Source organism: Mobula hypostoma, chromosome 4 (genome assembly GCF_963921235.1).
Source record: "Mobula hypostoma chromosome 4, sMobHyp1.1, whole genome shotgun sequence".
Taxonomy (NCBI): Eukaryota; Metazoa; Chordata; class Chondrichthyes; order Myliobatiformes; family Myliobatidae; genus Mobula; species Mobula hypostoma.
This window is the reverse complement of record NC_086100.1, coordinates 70,424,497-70,451,328: the sequence shown is the minus strand read 5'-3', so window position 1 is coordinate 70,451,328 and position 26,832 is coordinate 70,424,497. Positions and strand designations below refer to the sequence as shown.

The 26,832-nt window shown below is 39.2% G+C and overlaps 1 protein-coding gene across 2 annotated transcripts in view; it reads right to left on the bottom strand.

Annotated features, from left to right (window-relative positions):
• Positions 1–26,832, bottom strand: part of LOC134345375 (calcium-binding protein 39) — an 82,092-nt gene that overhangs the window by 13,288 nt on the left and 41,972 nt on the right. For both annotated transcript variants that reach the window (XM_063045928.1, XM_063045929.1), the window contains 2 exons: positions 11,688–11,852; positions 1,424–1,542 (listed from right to left, as the gene is read on the bottom strand). In XM_063045928.1, coding sequence (XP_062901998.1) covers positions 1,424–1,542; positions 11,688–11,852 — 284 coding nt within the window. The remainder of the gene's footprint in view (positions 1–1,423; positions 1,543–11,687; positions 11,853–26,832) is intronic.

Sequence of the window (26,832 nt, the reverse complement as noted above, 5' to 3'; positions counted from 1 at the left end):
TATGACACCACCTACAGTGAACCATGCGTTTGTAATCTACAGTTCCTTTGCTCCATTACATTCCTTCATGCCCCACTAATAGTACAAGGCCTACACTGGTTTGACTTTCCAAATTGAATTCCACTGCTGCTGCTCAGCCCACTCCTAACTAGACAAGACTCCCTTGAAACCCACAATAACCACCTTCACCATCAACATCAACATCCAAGTTTGTGTCATCCAGACTTACTGAGACATTTTATATCATTTACACAAATAATCAATCACAGGGTCCCAATACTGAATGCATCATTTTGTTCAACAATATTGAAACATTTTATTTGGAGATCCAAACATGGCTTTTCCCATTTGTACTAGTTTGGTATGCTTTACCCTGATTCAATGTGAAGTATTTTGCAATCCACAATTAAAGGAACATAAACCTTTCATGCAACTTCTGAACAGTAATGTAGATACTGTAATTCTAATCTCAGTGTTTCAGACATGAATAAAACTTTCAATTTCTTTCAATTCAGAGCTCCAGAATAGCGCAGAAGTCGCAGTCTAAATTTCATTAAATTTTAAGGTGATCTACTGTATCTTCAGAATGGTAATGAATTCAAAACTTTACTCAAAAATACAGAATTTATATTCTTAAACAGGTGTAATAGCTAGAGTAACACTAAACGTGTTCTTTACATGTCAGTCTTAAATAAGAGGAATAAACATGATATATAACACTGAATACTTTCTGGATTTTCATACTACTGGCAAGTTACCACTAAATAATAACTTGCTTTTGCCAGATGCGCAGTAGGAAATATTGACCTGTTTCTTGAACAGCATGCTAACATTTTTTTTAATGAAATAAATTGCAGAGCCAAAATATTTTCAATAACAGCAAGTGTGTTTGTCAGGTGTTGGTTTAAGAAAACTATGCTATTATTTGTGGCAAACAAGACATCTTATACTCTGCTACAATGAACACTGCAATCCTGCAATGCCTTTTAGATCAATGTACATGTTTCCATAGTAGTTCTAACGTTTGCAATTGATTCGAAGGAGCCTGAAATATACAATAATATATTGCACTTTTTCAGCAGTTTAAAAAAAAATCAACTGTAAATTAAGCATTATAAATTAAACATACAAAATATCTTCTCTGCCTAAGCTCGAAGAAACAATTTTGATTATGCAATATCCAAGTGCTTTTTCTATTTGAGTAGGAATTCGGCAAACATCATGGCCTTCTCATGCCACTCAAGCGTTTGAATTGTAATGACTCAGGATCCATGCTAGACATTGAGGTGATGTTTGGTCCAGAAAAGAGCTTGGTGAATATATTTTGATAAATAAGCAGTTTGCAGATCAACCCTCACCAACACTTAAATGGACTGAAGATATCTTACAAGGAAATTGTACAAAAACAGAATCACTCACGCACCCTTTGAGTAACATAAACAATATATTTTGCTGAGTACAGATGTATTCCACTGTGGGTGTGCGTGTTCCAATCTGCCTTCTCAGAATATTGTTAAAAATCTGAGCCACATCTTTCTTGCCCTGTGAATAAGGGAAAAAAATAAATTAGGCAGGGGTCCTGAACATGAAGGAATAAACACCAGAGGTACACCATTGTTACTACAGTGATACTGGACCATGTTAGCACCGTTTTAGATTCTAGTAGACAATCATAACAAAGCATCAAGTAAAATCAACTTAGCAGCAGTAGACAAACATCTCTTGAATCATCCATTGGAAGTTTTAATTTGTGTCTTTAACATCAGATATATGCTTCCCTATTTCATTAGGATTTTTCTAATCATCCAGCAAAATGCAGAGGATCCTGGTTAATTGAGCCATCGGTTATTTTGGATCAGCTTATTTGGGATAACTCTTAAGGAGCAAAAACTTATTGGAAAAAAAAGTAGCCAGGATTCCTTTCATTTACTTGGAACATATTGCCACTAATTTGGGGCAAAAGACTGTTGCCGAAGTTTTAAACTAGTATTAGACTCATGCACTTGTGCAGACATTAGACACTACACAGTACTTAAAAAAGAATTTTTAAATAGTGTCAATTGCATGTGTTTGAATTCGAAATGCAGTGATTTTTGTCACTGATAATTGGCAAGAAACAAGCAGTAATACAATTCAGAACTGTTCTGCTCACATTGGTTTTAAGCATTCAGGTCTGGGGATGCCAGAAAGGCCAGGAGTGAAAATGAACCAATTCCTCTACTTCAAGCAGCTACAAATTTGAAGGTATCGACAATCATCTTGAATGTTACAATGAAAATGAAGACTTGGAGGATGCAATTGTCAAAAACATTGCATAAAGGCAATCTATTATCTACACAAGGTGACTGCACTAATTATGTTCATTTACAGTCAATCAAAAGAACCTGGCAGAACACAGGATTAAATCTTTTGTCAATAACTAATAGGAACTAATAGTTTTATAATACTGTAGTAGTATTGATAGTGTTCTAATTTGTTCTGTATTTTATTTAAATACATTTTTTAACTCATTTAAACAGTAGTTTGTCTTTTTTTTAAATACAATTTTAACTATTTCCATGAAACTCTGCCTAATGGGGGAGCTGTTAAATTGAGTCAAGATTCCAATGTTTCTCAATTAACTAAAATCCATTACATCAATGCTGAAGATCAATACATGTCATCCTGTCAATTTCATGCCGCCTGTAAGTTTTGAAAAGTGATGCTGATTTTGAGTCAAAGTATTTCTATGAACAGCGAACTTTGGAACCTGACTCAATCCGTAAAAAAAAAATCATTTCCCACAATCTGTCATTCTACAAACGTTTGTAATTAGCGACCATTAACCCCCTACTTTTTATTCTTTGTAGAAGCTTTCTATCCATTGCAGTACTTGACTCAAATTTCTGACATCAATCTCAAATTTTCAATACCATAATTTATTTAAAAAATTGGAAAATAAAACAATTGTTTGTTCACTCTCCAGAGAATTCAATAGTTCAGTCAACGTAACCTCATTTGTATTACCTGTTCTCCGTAAAGTCAGTTTTCCCTTCATCCTATCAAAATTCAATGCTGTTACCTTGTCCTTTTAAATATTTCTTAAACTTTACTACATTGTAAACATTCAGTATTGTCGAGAAATTCCTAAACTCTCTCACTACTACTCCATTCTGCCCACATTTATCTCTTTGCTTTTCACTTTCCATAACCAGATCTTGCAATGTTCCCTTCTTTTTTTTTAATAAATTTTTATTGAATTTTCAAAAAGAATACATGAAAAGATAAAATCTACCCACCCCCCCTCCCCTTAACCCTCCCCCCCCCATATATGTAGTCTACCTAAAAGAAAGAAAGAGAAAAAAAAAGAGCCGCCTGGGTATTGGAAGGTTTCCACATGCTCCATGGGATTCAAAATAAATTTGGTATAATTATTCGTTATTTTCCCCAAGTAACCAAATTCTTTGTCGGAGCACTTAAATATGACATCCTATCTTTTGTAAATAAGGGCGCCAAATATTCAAGAATGTTAGATAATTATCTCTTAAATTATAAGTAATTTTTTCAAGTGGAATAGAACTAGCCATTTCATTATTCCAACGATCCATACTTAAATACGAATCAGATTTCCAAGTAACTGCTATAGTCTTCTTAGCTACTGCCAATGCAATTTTTATAAATTCTTTCTGATATTTATTCAATTTAAGTTTCGGTTTTATCCCTTCAATATCACCTAATAGAAATAATACAGGGTTATGTGGAAGTTGAATTCCAGTAATTTGTTCCAATAAGACTCTTAAATTTATCCAAAAGGGTTGAATTTTAAAACAAGACCAAGTAGAATGTAAAAAAGTACCAATTTCTTGATTACACCGAAAACATTTATCAGATAGATTTGAATTTAATCTATTTATTTTTTGTGGTGTAATATATAATTGGTGTAAAAAATTATATTGTACTAATCTAAGTCGAACATTTATTGTATTTGTCATACTGTCCAGACAAAGTCTTGACCAATTTATTTCATCAATATTAATATTCAGATCTGTTTCCCATTTTTGCTTTGACTTATGGGTTCCTTGTTTAATTGTCTGTTCCTGAATCAAATTATACATACAAGAAATAAATTTTTTAATTTTCCCTTTTTGAATTAAAATTTCAATTTCATTAGCTTTTGGCAAAAACATTGTTTGACCCAGCTTACCAATTAAGTAAGCTCTTAACTGAAAGTAGCAAAAGAAAGTATTATTAGATATTTTATATTTATCCTTTAATTGTTCAAATGACATCAATATACCTCGCTCAAAACAATCTCCTATAAATTTAATCCCTTTTTGGTACCAATTATATAAAAGTTGATTGTCCATTGTAAAAGGAATAAAGGTCTCCTTGCTAATAGAGATTTCTGTGTTTCCTTATCAACATTTATCTTATTCCATAGATCAATCAAGTGTGTTAATATAGGAGATTCTTTCTTTTCCCGTATCCATTTAGATTCCCATTTATATATAAAATCTTCAGGTTTATTTTCTCCTATCTTGTCTAGTTCTATTTTAATCCATGCTGGTTTTTGGTCATCGAAAAAAGATGCAATAAATCTAAGTTGATTTGCTTTATAGTAATTTTTAAAGTTTGGAAGTTGTAACCCTCCTAACCTAAATTTACATGTCAGTTTTTCCAATGATATTCTTGACATTTTACCTTTCCAAAGAAATTTTCTCACAGATTTGTTTAACTCTTGAAAAAATTTCTGTGGCAATTGTATTGATAATGTTTGAAACAAATACTGTAATCTCGGAAATATATTCATTTTTACAACATTGACTCTACCTACTAATGTTATTGGTAGTATCATCCATTTGTCAAGATTTTCTTGAATTTTTTTCAATAGTGGTAAATAATTAAATTTATATAAATTCTTTACATCACTATCAAGTCTTATACCTAAATACTTTATACCATTTACCAGCCATCTAAATTGGGTTACTAATCGACACTGACTATAGTCTCCTTTAGTAAGAGACAAAATTTCACTTTTATCCCAGTTTATTTTGTAACCTGATACCTTCCCATATTCATCCAATCTAGAAGATAATTTATGTAACGAATGTTGTGGGTTTGTTAAATAGATCAAAACATCATCGGCAAAAAGATTAATTTTATATTCCTCTTGTTTAACTCTAAAACCCATAATATCTGGATCCAATCTAATTAGTTCTGCTAATGGCTCTATCGCCAATACAAATAGAGCAGGTGATAATGGACAACCTTGTCTAGTTGACCTTTTTAGCTGAAATGGTGTTGAAATTTGAGAGTTTGTCACTACTTTAGCTTTAGGGTTAGAATTTAAAGTTTTAATCCAATTTATAAAAGATGTTCCTAACCCATATTTTTCTAATACTTTAAACAAAAAATCCCATTCTAATCTATCAAATGCTTTTTCTGCATCCAAAGCTACTACTATACTCTTCTCATCCCTTTTTTGTGCCAAATGAATTATACTGAGTAGCCGAGTTACATTATCTGCCAGTTGTCTATTTTTAATAAATCCTGTTTGATCCATATGTATTAATTTTGGTAAATATTTAGATAATCTATTCGATAAAATTTTTGCTATTATTTTATCATCCGTATTCAATAAAGAAATAGGCCTGTATGATGTTGATTTCATAGGATCTCTGTCCTTTTTTGGCAATACTATTACAATCGCTGTTGAAAAAGAATCTGGAAGTTTATGTATTTTTTCTGCTTGACGTATTAGTTCCATAAAAAGAGGAAATAATAAATCTTCTAATTTTTTATAAAATTCAGGTGGAAAACCATCTTCTCCTGGAGATTTATTACTTTGAAGTGATCCTAAAGCTTCTTCAACTTCTTTTAATGTTCCCTTTTGAGGGACTACCACCAGGCAAAATAGTTCTGAATACATTAACTTTATTGTTTGCATGTTCTGCGCCAAACCTTCTTGCCAGTTTATTTTGAGCTACCTAAAACTTTTCACATTGTTACATCCTCATTTCATCATTATATATTTCTACTTCCTTTCCAGTTATCAGATAATTGAATAATCCAAATGCTTGTTACACCTTCTGATTCTTTCAGAAACATTACAGAAATTGAAGCAGGGATTAGCCCTGGGCTCTTAAACCTGCTTGACATATATCACAGCTGCTCTTTTGCCTCAGCACCACTTTCTTGCATAGACTCCACATCCCTGAATGCTTTGATATCTAAAAAACTAACAGAATAATGTACAGCACACTCAAAATGCTGGACAAACTCAGCAAGTCAGGCAGTATCTATGGAGGGGAATAAACAATCAGTATTTCAGGTCAAGACCCTTCATCAGGATTTTGTGTGTTGCTCAAGACTTTCAACATCTGCAGGATATCTCAGCAACAGAATAATGTCTTGCTACGGGGGTAAAAAGGACTTCTTCAGACAAGTAAGGGAAGCCTTCTTCTGAAATTAATAACTTGAGTATAACATGTAGAAATCATGCCTACTTTGCCAAAAAAAATACAATCCTACTGCTCTGAACAGTACCCAGAAATTCATCTTCCTGACTGATTTCTCTCCAGCTCAAAAATCTAAAATACATATATCTTAGATTATATAATGAAGTGTTCACAAGACTCGAGAGTGCAGGATTCCAAAAATTCAAAATATTAAGAAATCACCCATCTCAATCCAAAACCCGGCTTTTAAAATGAATATTGAAAATATTTTCCAGCACTATTCATGAGATTTAAACGAAGTAAATGTACAGAAGTCATTTGAAGCCAATATGAAGTCTATTAGAAATTCCAATTGTTCTCATTATTTTCTTCAATATTGGATTCTACAATAATATATAATACTTCATATATTTAGCATTGGGATATTAGGAACTACTTATTGAATAGAAATCTTGAATCCAACTGATTTTAAATCATACAATTAAAATAATGCAAAGCAGTATTAGAATTATGTTCAACCTACACAATCGCATATTAGCATTAAATAGAAAACTCACAATTAAGTATCAGAGTGGTATACCTAAACACAAAAACAGAAAATGCTGCAAATATTCAGCAGGTAATGGAGGTCTGCAAAACTGTCCCAAAGCCCAAACATTAATTGTTTCCACTGGTGCCGCCTGAGCTGTTTCCAGAATTTTGTTTTTATTTCAGGACTTCCAGCATCTGCAGTTTTTTTTTATTTTCATTTTATTATAAAACACAACGCTAAAAGAAACTGATTTTAAAGTGTCACAACTACAATTTTTGTCAATCTTTATGTTGAACACTCACCTTGAAGGAAGCAGTTAAATAAAGAATTGTGTTTATGCTTTACCAAATCTCTGCTGCTTTTGTTAATATTTTGCCCTATATTCAATCCATTTCTACTGAATTAATTAAAAGCTGACATTAATTCATGGCAACAGCCAAATAACAAAGGTACAGTTAACTACTTGGAGAATGCAGGCTATAAATACTTGTATACATGCCCAAGTGCTATAGATTTTCAGAGAAGGGGGAAAAAAAAATCAATGGATATTAGGAATAGGTGGGGATCAACCTGAAATGCTTCTTTCCACCTAAAACGTGCATGACCAAGGTATTTTCAGCAGTTTTATTGCAGATTTTCAAATTCATACAACTTTGCTTTTCAAAAGAAACCAAACTACTCAAAGTATTTGACTTCACCTTTCTCCACAATATCCTTAACTATCTCCTCTCTTAACTTTGCTTAGCACATAACAGATTACTCTTTCACCAAACTTACCTATCAACCAGCTTTAGGACATTGCCCTCTTTTGGTTTGTCTAGTCCTCAGCATGTAACCTTGTGTTACTTTATATGTAGGACATCCCGTTTGCCACTATTTGTAACATCTTCCAAAAACAGATGTGAAAAAAAAATTTCCCTTTTATAAAACCAGGCCACCTCTGCTCAATGATATTTGGAAGTATCTCTGCCACTTACTTAACTATAGATGCCAACATTTCCTCAATAGTTGAGATCAGGACAACCGGTGATTTATTCCCCCTCTTTTCTTGGAAAAATAGTATTCCAAACCACTGGGAACTATTCCTGGAGCAAGGGAATCTATAAATGTGCCCACTTCTTTTGAAAATCCAATACAGCAAATCCCAAGAACTAGTTCACCTTAGCCTAATTAACTTCTCCATTTCAAAAGTTCAGAAGTACGTTTTATTATCAAAGTACATACATGTCACCATATACAACTGAGATTCATTCATTTTCTTGTGGGCATACTCAACGGATCTATATAACAACTAAAATTAGGATCAATGAAAGACCTGCCAAATAGGGCATTCAACCAGAGTGTAGAAGACAATAAATTGTGCAAATACAAAAAAAAACTAAACAATAAATGAAATGAAGAGTCCTTGAAAATTAATCCATAAGGACATTCCAACGATGAGGCAATCAAAGTTGTGTGAAGTTATCCCCTTTGGTTCAAGAGCCTGATGGTTGATGGGCAGTAACTGTTCTTGAACCTGGCATGAGTTCTAAGGCTCGGTCCCTCTTCCTGATGGCAACAGCGAGAAGAGAGCATGTTGTCGGAAGTGAGAGCTTCTGATATTGGATGCCGCTTTCCTGCAACAGCATTTCACATAGATGTGCTTAATGCTTGGGAGAGCTTTACCTGTGACGGACTGGGCCATATCCACTACTTTTGTAGGATTTCCCAATGAAGGGTATTGGTGTTTCCATATCAGGCTGTGATGCAGCCAGTCAATATACTCTACTACACATCTATAGAGGTTCGTCAAAGCCTTAATGTCATGCCAAATCTCCGCAAACTCCAAAGAAAGTAGAGGCACTACCATGCAATTTTCATAATTGCACTTACTGTTGGACCAGTCCTCCAAAATAATAACACCTACATATTTAAAGTTGCTGACCCTCTTCACCCCTGATCCTCCAATGCCATTCAGCCAGATTTTAAATCTCCCTCCTATATGCTGATTCATCACCTTTGATTCTGCCTAAGACAGTGGTGTCATCAGCAAACTTGAATATGGCACTGGAGCTGTGGTTAGCCACACAGTCGTAAGTGTAAAGCAAGTAGAGCAAGGGGCCAAGCACACAGCCTTGTGGTGCACCTGTACTGATGCAGATCGTGGTGTTGTTGTTGCTAATCCAAACTGACTAGGGTCTGCAAGTGAAGAAATCTAGGACACAATTGCACAAGGAGGTATTGAGGCCAAAGTCTTGGAACTTCATTACGATTACATGCTCCCTAACCTCATAAGATCTCATTTTCTACTACTCCTGCAAAATATATGCCATCTTTAAGACAGATACAAAACACTTGTTTGGATAAAGAATCTATAATCTGACATGTCAGGAAACTATTAACATGAGTATTTCAAGCAGCTATAGTACCTTTATTTGTTACAAAATGCTAACTATCAAAGCTATCCTGTGACTAGTGGTGTGCCACAGCGATCAGTGCTGGGTCCATTGTTATTTGTCATCTATATCAATGATCTGGATGATAAAGTGGTAAATTGGATCAGCAAATTTGCTGATGATACAAAGATTGGAGGTGTAGTAGACAGTGAGGAAGGTTTTCAAAGCTTGCAGAGGGATTTGGACCAGCTGGAAAAATGGGCTGAAAAATGGCAGATGGAGTTTAACACAGACAAGTGTGAGGTACTGCACTTTGGAAGGACAAACCAAGGTAGAACATACAAGGTAAATGGTAGGGCACTGAGGAGTGCAGTAGAACAGAGGGATCTGGGAATACAGATACAAAATTCCCTAAAAGTGGCGTCACATAAGGTCATAAGGAGAGCTTTTGGTACATTGGCCTTTATAAATCGAAGTATTGAGTATAAGAGTTGGAATGTTATGGTGAGGTTGTATAAGGCATTGGTGAGGCCGAATTTGGAGTATTGTGTACAGTTTTGGTCACCAAATTACAGGAAGGGTATTAATAAGGTTGAAAGAGTGCAGAGAAGGTTTACAAGGATGTTGCCGGGACTTGAGAAACTCAGTTACAGAGAAAGGTTGAATAGGTTAGGACTTTATTCCCTGAAGCGTAGAAGAATAAGGGGAGATTTGATAGAGGTATATAAAATTATGATGGGTATTGATAGAGTGAATGCAAGCAGGCTTTTTCCACTGAGGCTAGGGGAGAAAAAAAAACAGGGGACATGGGTTAAGGGTGAAGGGGGAAAAGTTTAAAGGGAACATTAGGGGGAGCTTCTTCACATAAAGAGTGGTGGTACAGTGGAATGAGCTGCCAGATGAAGTGGTAAATGCAAGCTCACTTTTAACATTTAAGAAAAACTTGGACAGGCACATAGATGAGAAGTGTATGGAGGGATATGGTCCAGGTGCAGGTCAGTGGGATTAGGCAGAAAAATGGTTCGGCACAGCCAAGGGTCAAAAGGCCTGTTTCTGTGCTGTAATGTTCTATGGTTCTATTTCATTATTTCCTGCTGAAATTTCTCCTGTTATTGTCCTAGAACCAGTGATAAAATGGTGAGAGTTTCAACACAAGGAACGCGAGATGAATAATATTTCTTGCTGCTTTATCAATATTCCATTTTCCCATTTCATCAACATTTTAATTTGCTTTCTTGAAAAAGCCACCCCAAATCTCACTATTTGGCATTTTTCTAAGCCTCCTTTAATCCCACTCTATTAAACATAGGTATTACAATTATGGAGTAGTCTATTGAGCACTTATTTTCTAATGTAAGTAATATAAGTTGCCAAGTAACTACAACCAATATTTTTCCAAGCTTAAAGCCAATTAAATATGTAAAACACCTAACATGTCTCAAATGTGGGTTAAAAGTCTATATTTGAGAATAATCTACCTAAGATTGTTTAACTGACAGTCTAAAATAGTCCATGGCAAGAAACTGCCCAAAGGCATTCCATACAAGTTTCTGAACTTCTTTAGTTAATTTGGCTTGTCTAATGTATATGAAGTCTTAAGACCCCTTGACTACTGTACATTGATAACTCACTTAGCACCCAACTAGGAACAAGCGTGTCACTAGGAACAAGCATACTAATGGAATGAGCATTAAAGGGGATCAACTGAACATAGCTATCAAAGTGCATGAATGACAGAACTTCTATGTTGGAAGCCAGGCATAAACTCAAGTCCTTCATGCTAAAACATGTGATGTGCAAGGAACTACGATAAGGTCTCAGCACTGCACTCGCAGCAACGAAACTTACTGATCTCATCAGTGTGTGATCCTGTGCTTAAATATTATTACCATTCTGTAATTGAATTTCAAACTACATTTTCAAACTCTCTCAGCAGAAACTTATCAGTCTTACCTGTATAGTTTTTTTAAAGGACAGCACATGAATATTCATTGCCAATTCTTTTCCACCTGAGATACTTCTAACCTAGGGCCAAGCAGGCACATCCTTGGCTGCAACTTTAAGTATACCATCTCTTATGTACCTTTAAACGCGTTCAGCTGAATGGCCTACTGTACCACAATGTCAGTCGAAATAGTTGTTGCGTGCTTTGAACTTCATTTTCGTATGTCAGAAAAGAGCTCTTGTTTATTACTGGGATGCCCAGGCCCTATATCCCATAAATTCAATGGCTCACAGAAGATAAAACATTTCAGAAAAGGTGTTCTCCAACATGCATAAAGTTTTGTCAAACTTAGAGAAAAAAAATTATATGTAATTGCTCTTAAGTGCAATTTCTCTCACCTCAAAGTCAATAAGCTGCAAATCTGCTATCAAAGTACTAAGGAGGCCGCTGTTATAAAGCTCCTGAGCAAGCTGTGCCACTGTTTCAGTCTGGGGTTCTTTTTCATTCGTGCCGTATAAGATCTCCTTCATGGCCACCAGGTTCTTTGACACTTCTTCTGTTGCCTAATCAGAAAACAAACAGATTCTCTAATAAACAATCAAGTCTTATAATCTTCAAGACAATCGTATACATACTAATATCGCAAAACCAAAAGTGCTTTCTACCATTCCCAAGGTTTTCCCACCCAAATTATCTTGGTAGTTCCAAGTCTACCAGATGTTTGTCCAAAATACTTTTTGAATAATCATAAACAGATCAACTCATACATCAGTTACACCCGCTGTGTAGGTTGCATCTTTAAATGTAGTAAAAAAGATACCCAGACAAACCATCAAAAGGACGAACAAAACAGCTTGTAGGAGATAATCAGGAAAAGCAGTCAAGTTATTCTTTGTTAATTGGTTGCAATACTTAACAGGTCATGCAGCATCTGTGGATAGCACTGACATCACCCTGACCCCCACCCCCAAATCTCAATGTCCTGATATCTCCAGCAACAAGAGTTCAATTCTGATATCCAGTACTATCCAGTCAGGGGGGAGGAGAAGATGGTAGCGCGCTGCGCGTGTGCAGCTCTCCAGTGAAAAATGATGTCGTATCTGTCAAATAGGGGCCGTGGGCAATTCTGATTTGATGGAGAATGGACGTGAAAGCACAGAGGAACATCTTGAGAAATTTCTGAAACGCCCATCCACTGCTGTTGTTACTGTGTGGTCGGGAATCTTTCGGACAGTAGGCCTCAAAATCCCCGACCTTGCCTGCTTTTGGCAACCGAGAAGGAGGTCGAATCGTTCGGCAGAGATACCACTCAGTACTCGGTGTCGGAGAGCTGATCAGAGCTCGAAGTTTTCGAATGACTCAGAGTCGGATTGTGGTCAGCATGGCAGGAAGAGTTTTTCTTCCTTCTCCCGTCTGCGTCAGATGTGGGACATTTGAGAAACTTTGAACTTTACTGTGCTCATGGACTTCTTCATCAAGTTATGGTATTGTTACACTGTTTGTAATTATATGTTATAATTATGTGGTTTTGTCAGTTTTTTCAGTCTTGGTTTGTCCTGTGTTTTGTGATATCACACCGGAGGAAATATTGTATCATTTCTTAATGCATGCATTACTAAATCACAATAATGTGTCTTCATAATCTAATCTAATTTGTGGCCACGTAGGATTCCTCTGGATGCTCCGTTTCCCTCTACATTCCAAAGTCTAGATGACTACAGCAAACTGCACCTAATTTGCAGTGAGTGGTAGGTCTGAGCGGTAGATGGGAACATAGGGAAAATAAGGTTAATGTAGGATTTGCGTAAATGGTTGTTCAATAATTGGCATAAACTCATCAGAGCTGAAGGGCCTCTATTTGTGCTATTTGACACTATCAAGTTTATTGTCATTTAACTCAATACACCTATACCATCAAATGAGACAACATTTTTCTTGGGCCAGCATATAAAGCACAATAGTACATAAAACACACTAACTTCTTAGGAAAATAAGAATTAAATCGATATATGAATTATGCATAGATAAAAAAGTGCATAAAGTAAACATTGCAGAGTACAGTACACGTTATCCGGTAACACTTCGAATACGAGACGGCAGGGAGTTCATAAGCCTAATGGCCTGAGGGAAGAAGTTGTTTCCCATCCCGACCGCTCTTGTCTTTATGCATCAGAGAATCCTGCCTGATGGTGGCAAGTCAAAAAGGATGCTGGATGGATGAGACCTTTAATAATACCAAAGGCCCTGGATACACAGCACTCCTGATAAATGTCCCTGATGGATGGTAGGGAGACCCCTATGATCCTCTCAGCTGTTCTCACGGTGGTTTGTAGGGACTTTCAGTCTGATGCTCTGCTGCTTCCATTGCAGATGGAGATGCAGCATGTCAGGATGCTCTCAGTGATGCTCCTGTAAAATCCAGTTAACTTTAAAGAGCCAATATTTCAGGTCAATGACCTTTCATTAGCCATTTCAAAAGCACTTTTAGCCAATTAATTTAACTTAATGTAAGCAATGACAATGCAGGCATGCAGTTAAACTGCATCCATCAAACTACACAAACCACAACAGCCAAATTTTTTTATATGTTGGCCAAGGGAGAAACATTGGCCAGTATAACAACATTTCCCACATTCACAACACGCTGGAAGAACTCAGCAGGTCAGGCAGCATCCGTGGAAACGATCAGTCAATGCTTCAGGCTGGAACCCTTCGTCTGGACTGAAGAGGGAAGGGGCAGAGGCCCTATAAAGAAGGTGGGGGGGGGGAAGGGAGGGTGGGAAGGAGAAGGCAGGTGAAAAACCAGTAAGGGGAAAGATAAAGGGGTAGGGGAGGACATCTCAAATGTCCTCGTCCTTTAAGGATTGTAGTTTCCCTTCTGCCATCATCAATGATGCCCTCACCCGCATGTCCTCCATTTCCCGCACTTCGGCCCTCACCTCATCCTCCCGCCACCACAACAGCGACAGAGTTCCCCTTGTCCTCATCTACCACCCCACCAGCCTCCGGATCCAGCACATTATCCTCCACAACTTCCGCCACCTTCAACAGGACACCACCACTAAGCACATCTTTCCCTCTCCACCCGCCTCCGCTTTCCGCAGGGCTCAGTCCCTCCGTGACTCCCTGATCCACACGTCCCTCTCCACAGATATCCCACCCGGCACTTATCCCTGTAAGCGTAAGTGCTACACCTGTCCCTACACCACCTCTCTTGCCACCATTCATGGCCCCAAACAGTCCTTCCAAGTGAGGCAACACTTCACTTGTGAGTCTGTTGGGGTCACCTATTGCATCCGGTGATCCCGGTGCGGCCTCCTCTACATCGGTGAAACCCGACGCAGATTGGGGGACCGCTTCGTCGAACACCTTCACTCTGTCCGCCACAACAGACAGGATCTCCCGGTTGCCACCCACTTGAACTCTGCTTCACATTCCCATTCGGATATGTCCATACATGGCCTCCTCTATTGCCATGATGAGGCTAAACTCCGGTTGGAGGAGCAACACCTCATATACCGTCCAGGTAGTCTCCAGCCCCTTGGTATGAACATAGCATTCTCCAACTTCCAGTAATTCCCTCCCCCTCCCCCTATTTCACTCTGTCCCCTCCCCCAGCTGCCTATCACCTCCCTCATGGTTCCACCTCCTTCTACTACCCATTGTGTTTTCCCCTATTCCTTCTTCACCTTTCCTGCCTTTCACCTCCCTGCCTCCCCTCCCCCACCCCTTTATCTTTCCCCTTACTGGTTTTTCATCTGGAACCTACCAGACTTCTCCTTCCCACCCTCCCCCCACCTTCTTTACAGGGCCTCGGCCCCTTCCCCCTATAGTTCTGACAAAGGGTTCCGGCCCGAAACGTTGACTGATCATTTCCACAGATGCTGCCCAGCCTGCTGAGTTCCTCCAGCGTGTTGTGAGTGTTGCTTTGACCCCAGCATCTGCAGAGTATTTTGTATTAACAACATTTCCCTCCACTTTACTGAAAAATGCCACAGGAGGCACGAGTCCCCTTGAGGAATGAGTCAGGCATACAGCACAAATACAATCTCTGATTCACTGTGCTTCAGCTCAATATCAAGTACATATCTATAGTAATTCAATGCTCCAGGGTATGTCCTGAAGTCTCCTTCACCATGCTGCTTCAAGTGTTCATCTAATGTTAACAGTATATTCTTCTACTACCCGTTTAAGATAGTGGTTTTCCTCTGGATGAAAAGTTCTAAATCTTCTTCCTCGTGCTATAAACCTATGCCCTAAAAGAACAGTTTTCTCCCTACTTACCCCATCTTTGCCCCTTGTAAATTTTAGTTTTTCATCTAGACACCACTCAACTTTGCTGCTCCAAAAGAACACAAACACCGCTTATCTAGTCTATCTTCATAACGAAAATGCTCCATGCCACACATCTTAGTGAATCTTCTGTGCACTAGTATCCTTTTAACCAATCCCTAATCTACACCAATGGTCACAAGATTCTAACCTGAAAAATAATCCTTAACCATCACACTCAGCCCATCATCAAATTTGCCAAAACACTAAGAATCCCGTGTGTTCTTATCTTTCCCATCAGTTTCTCCTTTTCCAAAGAGCCTAGTGAGGTCCATTTAAATTATAGTAACCATGCTATCCTCATTGATATACCTATAACACACATCAAAGTTGCTGGTGAACGCAGCAGGCCAGGCAGCATCTCTAGTCAGAGGTAAAGTTGACGTTTCGGGCTGAGACCCTTCATCAGGACTAACTGAAAGAAAATCTAGTAATAGATTTTAAAGTGGGAGGGGGAGGGGAGATCCGAAATGATAGGAGAAGCTCCATCCCTCCCCCTCCTATCATTTCGGATCTCCCCCTCCCACTTTCAAATGTCTTACTAGCTCTTCTCTCAGTTAGTCCTGACGAAGGGTCTCAGCCTGAAACATCGACTGTACCTCTTCCTAGAGATGCTGCCTGGCCTCTGCGTTCACCAGCAACTTTGATGTGTGTTATTTGCAAAACTGAATGGCTTCTCATCCTAGGGATCCTGGCCTCTGGTGCCAAGTGAAGCTTGCATGTTCTCTCAGGTGCTGTGTTTTTCCTCACACATTATGAAGACATGCTGCCAGCTTCATGTGTACTAGGTTACCCCTAACATAGCTGAATGATAGCAGATTTGGGAATTTAGAAACACATGAGAAAGGGAAATAAGCAGAGAAATGGAAATGTTGACACCTACCAGACACAATGGATTGAATAAAAACCCTGTGTTATTAGGAAATATGACTAAAGTGTCTCTGGAAAAACAGCCTAAATCTAAGGTCTGGCTCAGGCAATAGCACTAACAATGAGCCAAGGCAAGAAGCCACTTTGATGGAAAATACTTCTATTCTGGAGTAATAATCATCCTTGTTTACTAAATTAAGCTAGTGAAGTTCTCAGTCACAATCAGGAAAATATAAGTAATGCTTAACTTAATAAAATATGCAAGGTGACTTTAATAGGCCTCATTTTGGTATGTTATGATAGTTCTAAATGTCATGAGGTGGAACTGAATATTGTAATTAGTTCTTTTTCAAATTGCAGAACCAAAAGTCTCATGAGTAATAAATAAACATTTCTCTTCCCATCCCAGTCTCATCTTGATTTTGTGCCGTGTTCATTAGCGGCTCAGCTGTATGCAAAGGAATGATTAGAAAAAGACGCATGCAATTTCATTCAGACCCAGTTGGAAAAACACCTCGAATCCCATCAACTGATGGTGCTAAAACCCATAATTGTGTAGCCAACTTTCCATGGAGCTCAATATACAAGTTTGCTGGTGACACAACAATTGTAGGCCGTTATCTTGGGTAATGATGAGTTTGAGTACAGAGAGGAAATTAAGAACCTGGTGGCATGGTGCAAAGACAATAACCTATCCCTCAACGTCAGCAAGATGAAGGAATTGGTTGTTGATTTCAGAAGGAGTAGCGGACCGCACGACCCAATTTACATCAGTGGTGCGCAAGTGGAATAGGTCAAAAGCTTTAAGTTCCTCGGGGTCAATATCACAAATGACCTGACTTGGTCCAACCAGGCAGAGTCCACTGCCAAGAAGGCCCACCAGTGCCTTTACTTCCTGAGAAAACTAAAGAAATTTGGCCTGTCCCCTAAAACCCTCACTAATTTTTATAGATGCACCACAGAAAGCATTCTTCTAGGGTGCATCACAACCTGGTATGGAAGTTGTCCTGTCCAAAACCGGAAGAAGCTGCAGAAGATCGTGAACACAGCCCAGCACATCACACAAACCAATCTTCTGTCCTTGGACTCACTTTACACCGCACGCTGTCGGAGCAGTGCTGCCAAGATAATGAAGGACATGTCCCACCCAGCCAACACACTTTTCATCCCTCTTCCCTCCGGGAGAAGGCTCAGGAGCTTGAAGACTCATACGGCCAGATTTGGGAACAGCTTCTTTCCAACTGTGATAAGACTGCTGAATGGATCCTGACCCGGATCTGGGCCGTACCCTCCAACTATCCGGACCTGCCTCTCTGTTTTTTTGCACTACCTTACTTTCCATTTTTCGATTTTCTATTTATGATTTATAATTTAAATTTTTAATATTTACTATTGATTTATAATCCAGGGAGCGGGAAGCGCAGAATCAAATATCGCTGTGATGATTGTACGTTCTAGTATCAATTGTTTGGCGACAATAAAGTATAAAAGGACTGAATAACAGCAGTTTGTGTATAAATGTAGAAAATTTGATACCATTTGATCAAAGTTGGATTAATACAGGGCACAGACGAGGAATGAGATGAACTGAGTTTGAGAATCACGTAAACAGCAAACTCTGCCAAAATTCACTTAAATATTTACATCCTAAAGCAAGAAAATCCAGTTCAAAGTTTTTGATAGTACATTTGACACTATTTGCAAATTCTACATACAGTGTGTACAAAACCATAAGTGGAATCAACATTCTTAAAGGAAGCCAGTCAGCTATTGTATTGTACATAAAATTATATTAATTATACATTTCTGGAGCGAGAAAACTCCTACAAGTGCAAAACCCAGAGTGTCACATGGAGGGTTTTGCAGATAGCAACAGGTGATACTTTTCAAGTGCCACAAGTTGTCTGTTTTGGGTGCTCCAAGTCTTTGACACATGTATAGAAAAACAGTATTCACTGATGAATTTCATCATTGAGGTTTACCTTCTCAAGAGGGAGAAAGTGTTCAGTGTTTACTAAGATCTCATGGTGAACCCTTTACTGGATTGGCAGTGTAGTGCAGCAAGATCAGGTTGGTAGAATGTCTCATATTCTGTCACTGAGTACAAGGTCCACTCTCCAATAAGCTTCAGCCAAAGTGCCAACAAGGAGGACAAACAACGTGTAAATGCTGGCAGCATTAGATATTTGATACTGAGGTTAAAGTAACCTTTCTTCTGCAATACAGTCACAGGTTACACAGTTTCCCCATTAATTCTGAAGATTAGCATCATTTCCAAAGTTTGCTGGAAGTAAGGTGCAATATTCTGTTAAGATTGGGATAATGTGGTGTCAATTGACACAGATCTTCAACTGAGGTTGGTTTTGTTGTAGACCCATTGGATAGTACCATGATTTGCATGCAGTCATGAAGCAAACAAAAGATAAGCAGTTGTGGGCAGCAAAATCCAAAAGGTTTCCATGATCTTCCCCAATTATTAGAATAAAAGGCTGCAGACATAGTTAAGTTACAGAGAAGGACTATCAAGTGTTCATCTATACATGACATTATCACCATAAAAATTTTCACCATAAACAACCTCTGCAACATCAGTAACTAAATGCTTAACTAGACCAATGAAATATTGAGACTAAAATTGCCAGAAGCTGGGTAATTATTATCAAAGTACATGTCACCATATACTACCCCGAGATTCATTTTCTTGTGGGCATTCACAATACAACGAATAAAAAAATCATACACAGAGAGTTACCAATAACCAATGTGCAAAAGACAACAAACTGCACAAATACAAAAATAAAGAAAATGAACAAAATAGTAATAATAAATGAATAAGAAATAAATATCAAGAACAAGAGACGAGTCCTTGGAAGTGAATCCATAGGTTGTGAGATCAGTTCTGTGCTGCAGTGAGCGAAGTGAAGTTATCTGCTCTGGTTCAAGAACCTGGTGGTTCAGAGGCAATAACTGTTCCAGTACTTGCTGGTGTGATTCTTAGGACTCATGTACCTCCTGAAAAGAGCATAGCCTGGATGGTCAGAGCCTTGATGAAGGATGCCACTTTCCTGCGACAGCACTCCTTGTTTGTGTGCTTAATGTTGAGGACAGCTTTACTTGTCATGGAGTGGGCTGTATCCACTGCTTTTTGTAGGTTTTTCCATTCAAGAGCATTGGTGTTTCCATACTGACCCATGATGCAACCAGTCAGTCAGGCTTTGTGCATGGCACATCCCATGTCTGCCATTGCTCTGGAATTAACTACAGAAGCAAAGACTCACTAGGAGATTGAAAGAATTTGAGAGAACTGACAATAGCAACATTTTTGCATGTTGAATCTGTGACCAAATCCAAGTAAATAGCTCATCAAGCCCAACAAGCACAAATTATACCTCAATCTTTCTTACCAAGGAAAATTACACAATCAACTATTACTTTGTCCTAATGCTGAAGCACAGCTTAATTTTTTTAATGTGCGAGCACATCTTTTTTGACAAGTACCTTTGAAGAGTTCTAGTGAACAGAATCCCAAAGTTAATGTTTCAGGTCAATGACCTTTCAACTTTCTCGTAAGTCAGTGAAAAACTACTACTTTTTGCCTCCCAAAGAAGCTGTGTGTCCTGTAGTAGATGCTTGGTTGTAGCTGGTTGGTCCTCACTCTCGGGCCCTGATGCCTCAATTCATCCCGTACCCAACCGTTCCAATTCGACCTGGAGCTTATATCAATCCGGTCTTTCCGCACTCTCGAGCTCGGGCCCCGCCACCTCGGCTCTGCCTCACCTCCCCTCAGTTCTGCAGTGTTGAATCACATCCAAGTCTGCACCAGCAATGGCCAAACACAGGCTCATTCCCCACTCTCAGGCCCGGGTCCTGCCACCTCCAGATTGCCCGTACACGCCACCTTGCAACTGTCCTGCACCTTCGAGACTTCAGCTCACACTCAAAAGTGCTACGTCGTACAGGCAGTTCAAAAGCTCAACACCGAAACGGAAGTTACAGGTTAACAATTGCAGTGATTGTATCCAAGAAAATGTGATTATTACAATGATTTATAGGTTTGTTTGTTTTGCTTGCTAGCAGCAAGTGGTTGCTGTGCTTCTCCAGTGCCATCTTAAACCGGAAGATATAAATATGCTGTACTTCTAACTGCCAAGTAATCAACCTTGAAGAATGAACTTGATAGTGATGTCAAACAAAACTGCTGATATGGAAACAACACATGAAGACCCGTAGTCAAACTCAAAAACTTGCAATTACATTCACAGCTTTAGAAATGAAAAACCATCTCATATTATTGAAAAAAATAAGTCACAAACTGCAGAGGGTTGCAGAGTACATTTCAATTGTTTCAGAAGCTCCTCATCAACAACCCTTCTCCTCCAAACAAAATGTTGGAATAAAGGTACAAATAATGAGCGTCAACTCAACAGACCATTTATAAATTAAAAATACAGGTGGCCCCGTTTTTCAAACATTCACTTTACGAAACCTCACTGTTATGAAAGACCTACATTAGTTACCTGTTTTCGCTAACAGGTGTTTTCACTGTTAAGAAAAAAGGCAACGCACGAAAAAAGCAGTACGCAATAAAAGGCAGTGCACGCCCCGAGCAGCCATGCTCCTCACCAGAACTGCATTCTAGCCGGCATTGCTTAATCACGTGCCTGTGAGCAGTAGTTAGCAAGATGAGTTCTAAGGTATTGGAAAAGCCTAAAAGAGCTCGTAAGGGTATTACACTCAGCGTAAAACTAGACATAATTAAGCGCTTCGATCGTGGTGAACAAAGTAAGGACAAAGTGAGTTTGGCTTGTGGAAGTTGACGAAGATGATGTTGAAGAGGTTTTGGCATCCCATGACCAAGAACTGATGAAGAGCTGATGCAATTGGAAGAAGAAAGGATAACAATCGAAATTGAATGCAGTAACGAACGGACCGAAAGTGAAGTCGTCCAGGAACTGAACGTGAAGCAACTGCGTGAGATTTTCGCTGCAATTATTGCAGAAAAGTACGACTTTAATTTTGAAAGAGTACGTCGGTTTAGGGCATATTTGCAGGATGGTTTGAGTGCTTGCAAAGAACTGTATGATAGAAAAATGCGCGAGGCTAAGTAGTCAAGCATACTGTCGCTTTTCAAGCCTTCCACATCAGGTACAGCAGACGACGAACTTCAACCTTCCACATCGAGGCAGGCAGACATAGAAGAAGATGACCTGCCTGCCCTGATGGAAACAGACGACGATGAGATGACACCCCAGTGTCCCACCACCCCAACCCCCTGGCCGCGGACTGATACATTGCCGTGGAGAATGCAGCGGTAGCCGGGATGCACCCAGCACATCTTTAGGAAAAAAAGCCGAAATAAACAAGCTAATTAATTACGTGCCAGGTGGCACCCATTTAATTAGCATGTTTATTTTGGCTTTTTTCTTAAAGATGTGCTGGGTGTGTCCCGGCTACCGCTGCATTCTCCACAGATCGGTATCGGTTCGCTACCCGGAGGTTGGGGACCACTGCACTACCCCAACCTCCGACAACTCAGCCTAACACGCCATCATCAGTGTGCTCGGCGCTGTCTTCCCAATTCCGGTAAGTGATACTACACTGTACATACATTACTTCTACTTTATATAGGCTGTGTATTTTTACATGTTATTTGGTATGATTTGGCAGCATCATAGCTTAAAGGTTACTGGAGACAGTGTTTCTGCCGAGAGCGCTTGCGTGAGATTTTCGCTACGGAGAACAGTGCGGCAATGATTGTAGAAAAGTATTTCTACTTTGTATAGGTTGTGTATTTATCATATCATTCATGCTTTTACGATATATTACTGTTATTTTAGGTTGTGTGTTTTTTGGCATGATTTGGTAGGTTATTTTTTGGGTCTGCGAATGCTCACAGATTTTTCCCATATAAATAAATGGTAATTGCTTCTTCGCTTTACGACATTCCGGCTTACGAACTGTTTCACAGGAACGCTCTACCTTCGGATGGCGGGGGAAACCTGTACCAGTATTTCTGAGATTTAGGGAATGCAATGGTAATAATTGGACATAGGATTCATGATTCTAACACTGCAACAAAGAATCACATTTGTAAGTCAGAATGATATGCTACTTAGAATTAGTTATAACCCCTCATAACACTGTTCTTAATCTAGGTGGCAAAAATTATGAACTGATTCGTTTCCAAAGTAGTCTCTGCAAACTGATACAACGCATCTTGGCAAACACTAAATTGTGCTGATAGCATACAGCGTTGCTGAAGATGGTCATTGCCTGGAACTTGTGTAGAAGAAAAACCCCACAACACAAGTCCACGCCAGGCCTTGTTGCATCATCAGTACAACATCTTAAGTTATTTGAAAAGTGACAAATGGAAGTGAACACCCACAGCAGATATCAGTACTGCTGCGAATGGAGTGGAAGTTACTGATGACGCAGCTGAAATTGGATAGGCATATGACTGTGATAAAGTCCTGCAGCATGCCCCAGGAGGTCAGGAAACTGTCCCCTGACAATTGTTAACATCTTAGTCTTTGACAAATGAAGAGCTAGTTCCCAATATCCGTCAAGCTAAATTTCAATGCACCTCTTTGGTCAACCACAGTGTCTTGTCACTCCCAGCTTTTTGTCATCCAGGCTCAGAAGAGAGGTATGATCCAGAAAAATTCAGACTAAGGATTAACATCAAATTCGTTACGACTAAAAGCTGCTTGATTCAGAATAGGGGCTAATAGGGAAAGTAATGAACTGAATGGATTAATCTAGTGTTTTGTGTCAAGACACATCTAAGCAATGCTCCACTTTGAATATGTCATCTGAATCTGAGCTGCTTGACTGCAACTGTGACCAATTCAGGAAAGAACAAGCCCAAAAAGCACTGCCTCTGTCAAATCTCCCCTCATCCTTCTTTACTCCAGGGAATAAAGTGTTATCCCATTCCATCTTTCCCTAAAGCCAAGTCCCAGCAACATCCTTGTGAATTTTCCGTGTACTCTCAATCTTGATATCTTTCCTTTGGGTAGGTAACCAAAACTGCACAAAATACTTTAAATCTGGCCTCACCAATGTCTTCAACATAACATCCCAAATCCTGTACTCAACACCTTGATTTATGAAGGCCAATTTGCCAAAAGCTATCTTTACAACCATATCTATCTGTGACACTACTTTCAAGTAATTGTGGATCAGTATTCCAAGATCCCTCTGTTCTACTTCACCCTTCAGTGCCCCACCGTTCACTGTGAAAGTCCTACCCTGGTTTGTCTTCCCAAAGTGCAAAACCTCACACTTGTCTACATTAAATTCCGTCTGCCATTTTTCCAGCTGGTCCAGATCCCACTGCAAGCTTTGATAGCCTTCTTCACTGTCCACTACACTCCAAATCTTCGTGTCAACTGCAAATTTGACGATCCAGTTTACCACATTATCACGCAGATCATTGATCTCGATGACAAATTACCTTGGACCCAGCACAACAGCTTCTATCTTATATCTTCTCAATGATTCATTAATCCAGAGTTGGTTGCCAGATTTGGTGAGGAATAAGATGTTACATATTGATGGAATTCTGCAGCAAACCATGGATATCGACCATCAAATGTGGCAGGTGGCAAAACTACGAACGTAATGTACAATATACTCAAGGACTGGTCTCCAATAAATACAGCAAGAAACAACTGAGTCAGCAGCAGGCAGGCTGACAAAGATCAATATACATTCTGCTACTTCCTTCACATTGGAAGCCCAGTGCAGCAGTTATGCCTTTTGTTGTAGGGCTTGGTCATTAGTACCACTGAGCTATTCTTAACGACAATCAAAATTGATCAAGTGTGGATATTAAGGGTGCAGACAAGGGTTCATGTGGAACAGTACTGATTTAGCAGTTCAGGTAGCAGGTGACTAAAACTCTCTCAAGTTTGGCCTGAACACAGAATCAAAGCTGATGACTCTTAAGACAACTCCCCTCCTTATTGAATTCTACAATGCCTTAAGTGCACTTTTGCTAGGACATTATCTGAAAGACACAAATATAGGCTGACTAACTATATTGGGTTTCTGCTGCATCTGTGAGATAACTTTTCCATTTCAAAAATAAGGTCCCAATCTTGGTATGGAGGACTTTGAGGGATGACTTTCTTGGGATTACCAGTGTTATATACAAATCCAGTATCCATCCATCGACATGAAAGCCTGTAAATACAAGTATCAACCATGTGTCTAGCCAGATATATAAAATGACATTTCAATTAATTGAGTTGAAATTGGATCTGAACTCATTTCCAGATTAATCATCTAAATTATAAATCCACTATTTTAGTCCCCATGCAAGGTGGTGTTTTACTGCTAAATACAAAAATGTGAAAGATGAGTTCAAGCCATATGCATTAAAGGATGGCAACATCATAAACTCTGTTGCTCCTACAAACATTAACAACATGTAACTATTGACAACCTAAACTGAAACTTCTGATTTAAGATGGCACCGAAGAACCTCAGCAACTTCTGGCTGGTGGCTCATGAAACAAGAAAAACAACTAAATACTTTGTTACCATACTTCTTCTGGCAAATGATCATCACAAGTAATAGTCTGTAACTTCCCTTTGGACTTAGAGGCAATTTGATGTGGCAGAATCGAGGTGAGGTTGTGGGCCATCGCTGAAAACGTGGAAGACCGTGAAAGGTTGGGCACAGGCTGACTCAAAGCCATGGGGTCCAGGTCCTAGAGCATATCAACACAACTGAACACAATACGCAGGCAGAGATTTACAGGCTGAATCAAGGCAGCACCAGTCCAGATTGAAAAGTTCAGGGTGTCGGGGCCCCAAGATGAGGTGTGGGCCAGTTCAGATCGCTGCTCCATGTCATTTACGCGGCTCTGCACTGAATTATAGGGCTCTCTTTATGGATTTCAGTTCCGAAATGCTATTTGCTTGCAGTTACTGTTTGCATAGCTTTTTTTTGTACATTGTCTGTTTGACAGTCTTTTTTTTATGGCTTATTTTACTTTACTTTTATGGACTTGAAGTGGTTTTTATCCTCTGCACATTGGGTGTTAGACAGTCTTTTTTGAATGCACATACATGGGGTTTGTCTTTGGGTTTCTTTGTTTCATGGCTGCCTGCTAGGAAATTAATCTCAAAGTATAATGGATACATGCTTTGATAATAAATGTACTTTGAACTTTAAAATCAGGGGTTCCCAACCCTTTTTTATGCTATGGACCAATACCATTAAGGTGTACCAGGTTGAGATCCCCTGACTGAAATGCTCATGTAGTAGAGCTACTAGGACTTGATGTTTCAATCCCTATGGTAAGTTGGCACTCTCGATGTTGGCAGTGGGTTTGGAGTGGTGACAAGGAGGGAGGGTAGGTACGTCATCGGGGTCATCAGCTGGGCACCCTCCTTCTTTGACGTTTCATTGATAAGCCCACGTCGTCTCCAGAGGGCTCAACGGTGCTACCTGGTGTCCCAGATACACCCCCCTCAGTTCCATACCCTCCTATCTTCATCTTGCAGCCCAATTGTTGTCTTTCCTTTTAATCCAAATCCAATTGCTGCTTTCTTCTGCTGCATTTGACAAGGACTTGATTGCTTGTTGGAGGGAGTGACCCCTCACCCCCTTCTTCTTCAATAGACCAGTCGTAGATGTAGCAACGAATCCCCTGCATCCCACTTCTACAGGGAAAAAGGCTTTACTATTTGGTCTCCAATCAGAAAACACTAACCATTATTTTTTTCAATGTCAAAACAAGTTCATCCACCACGGTCCAGGAAATGATTATGTGGCTAGATATTAGCTCAAATGCCATCTATAAAGTTGTCAATGATACAACTATTGTTTGCAGAATTTCAGATCCTGACAAGGAGGCAAACAGGAGAGAGATAGATTGGCTGGTTAAGGTGGTGTCACAACAACAGCCTTGCATTCAACATCAGTAAGACCAAGGCATTGATTGTAGACTTCAGGAAGGGGAAATCAGGAGAACACAGCAGTGCTCATCGACGGGTTAGCAATGAAAAGGGTGAGCAGCTTCAAGGTCCTAAGTGTCAACATCTCCTGGGCCCAATATATTGCTGCAATTACAAAGAGGACACACCAGCAGCTATATTTCATGAGGAGTTTGAGGAGATGAGGTATCTCACTAAAGTCTCTGGCAAATTTCTATAGACGTACCCAGGGAGAGCATTCTTACTGGATGCATCCCTGTCTGGTATGGAGGCACCAATGCACAGGTCCAGAAATAGCTGCAGAGGACTGTAGACACAGCCAGCTCCATCAAGGACACCAGCCTCCCCACCATCAAGGATATCTTCAAAGGGCGATAGCTCAATGAAGGA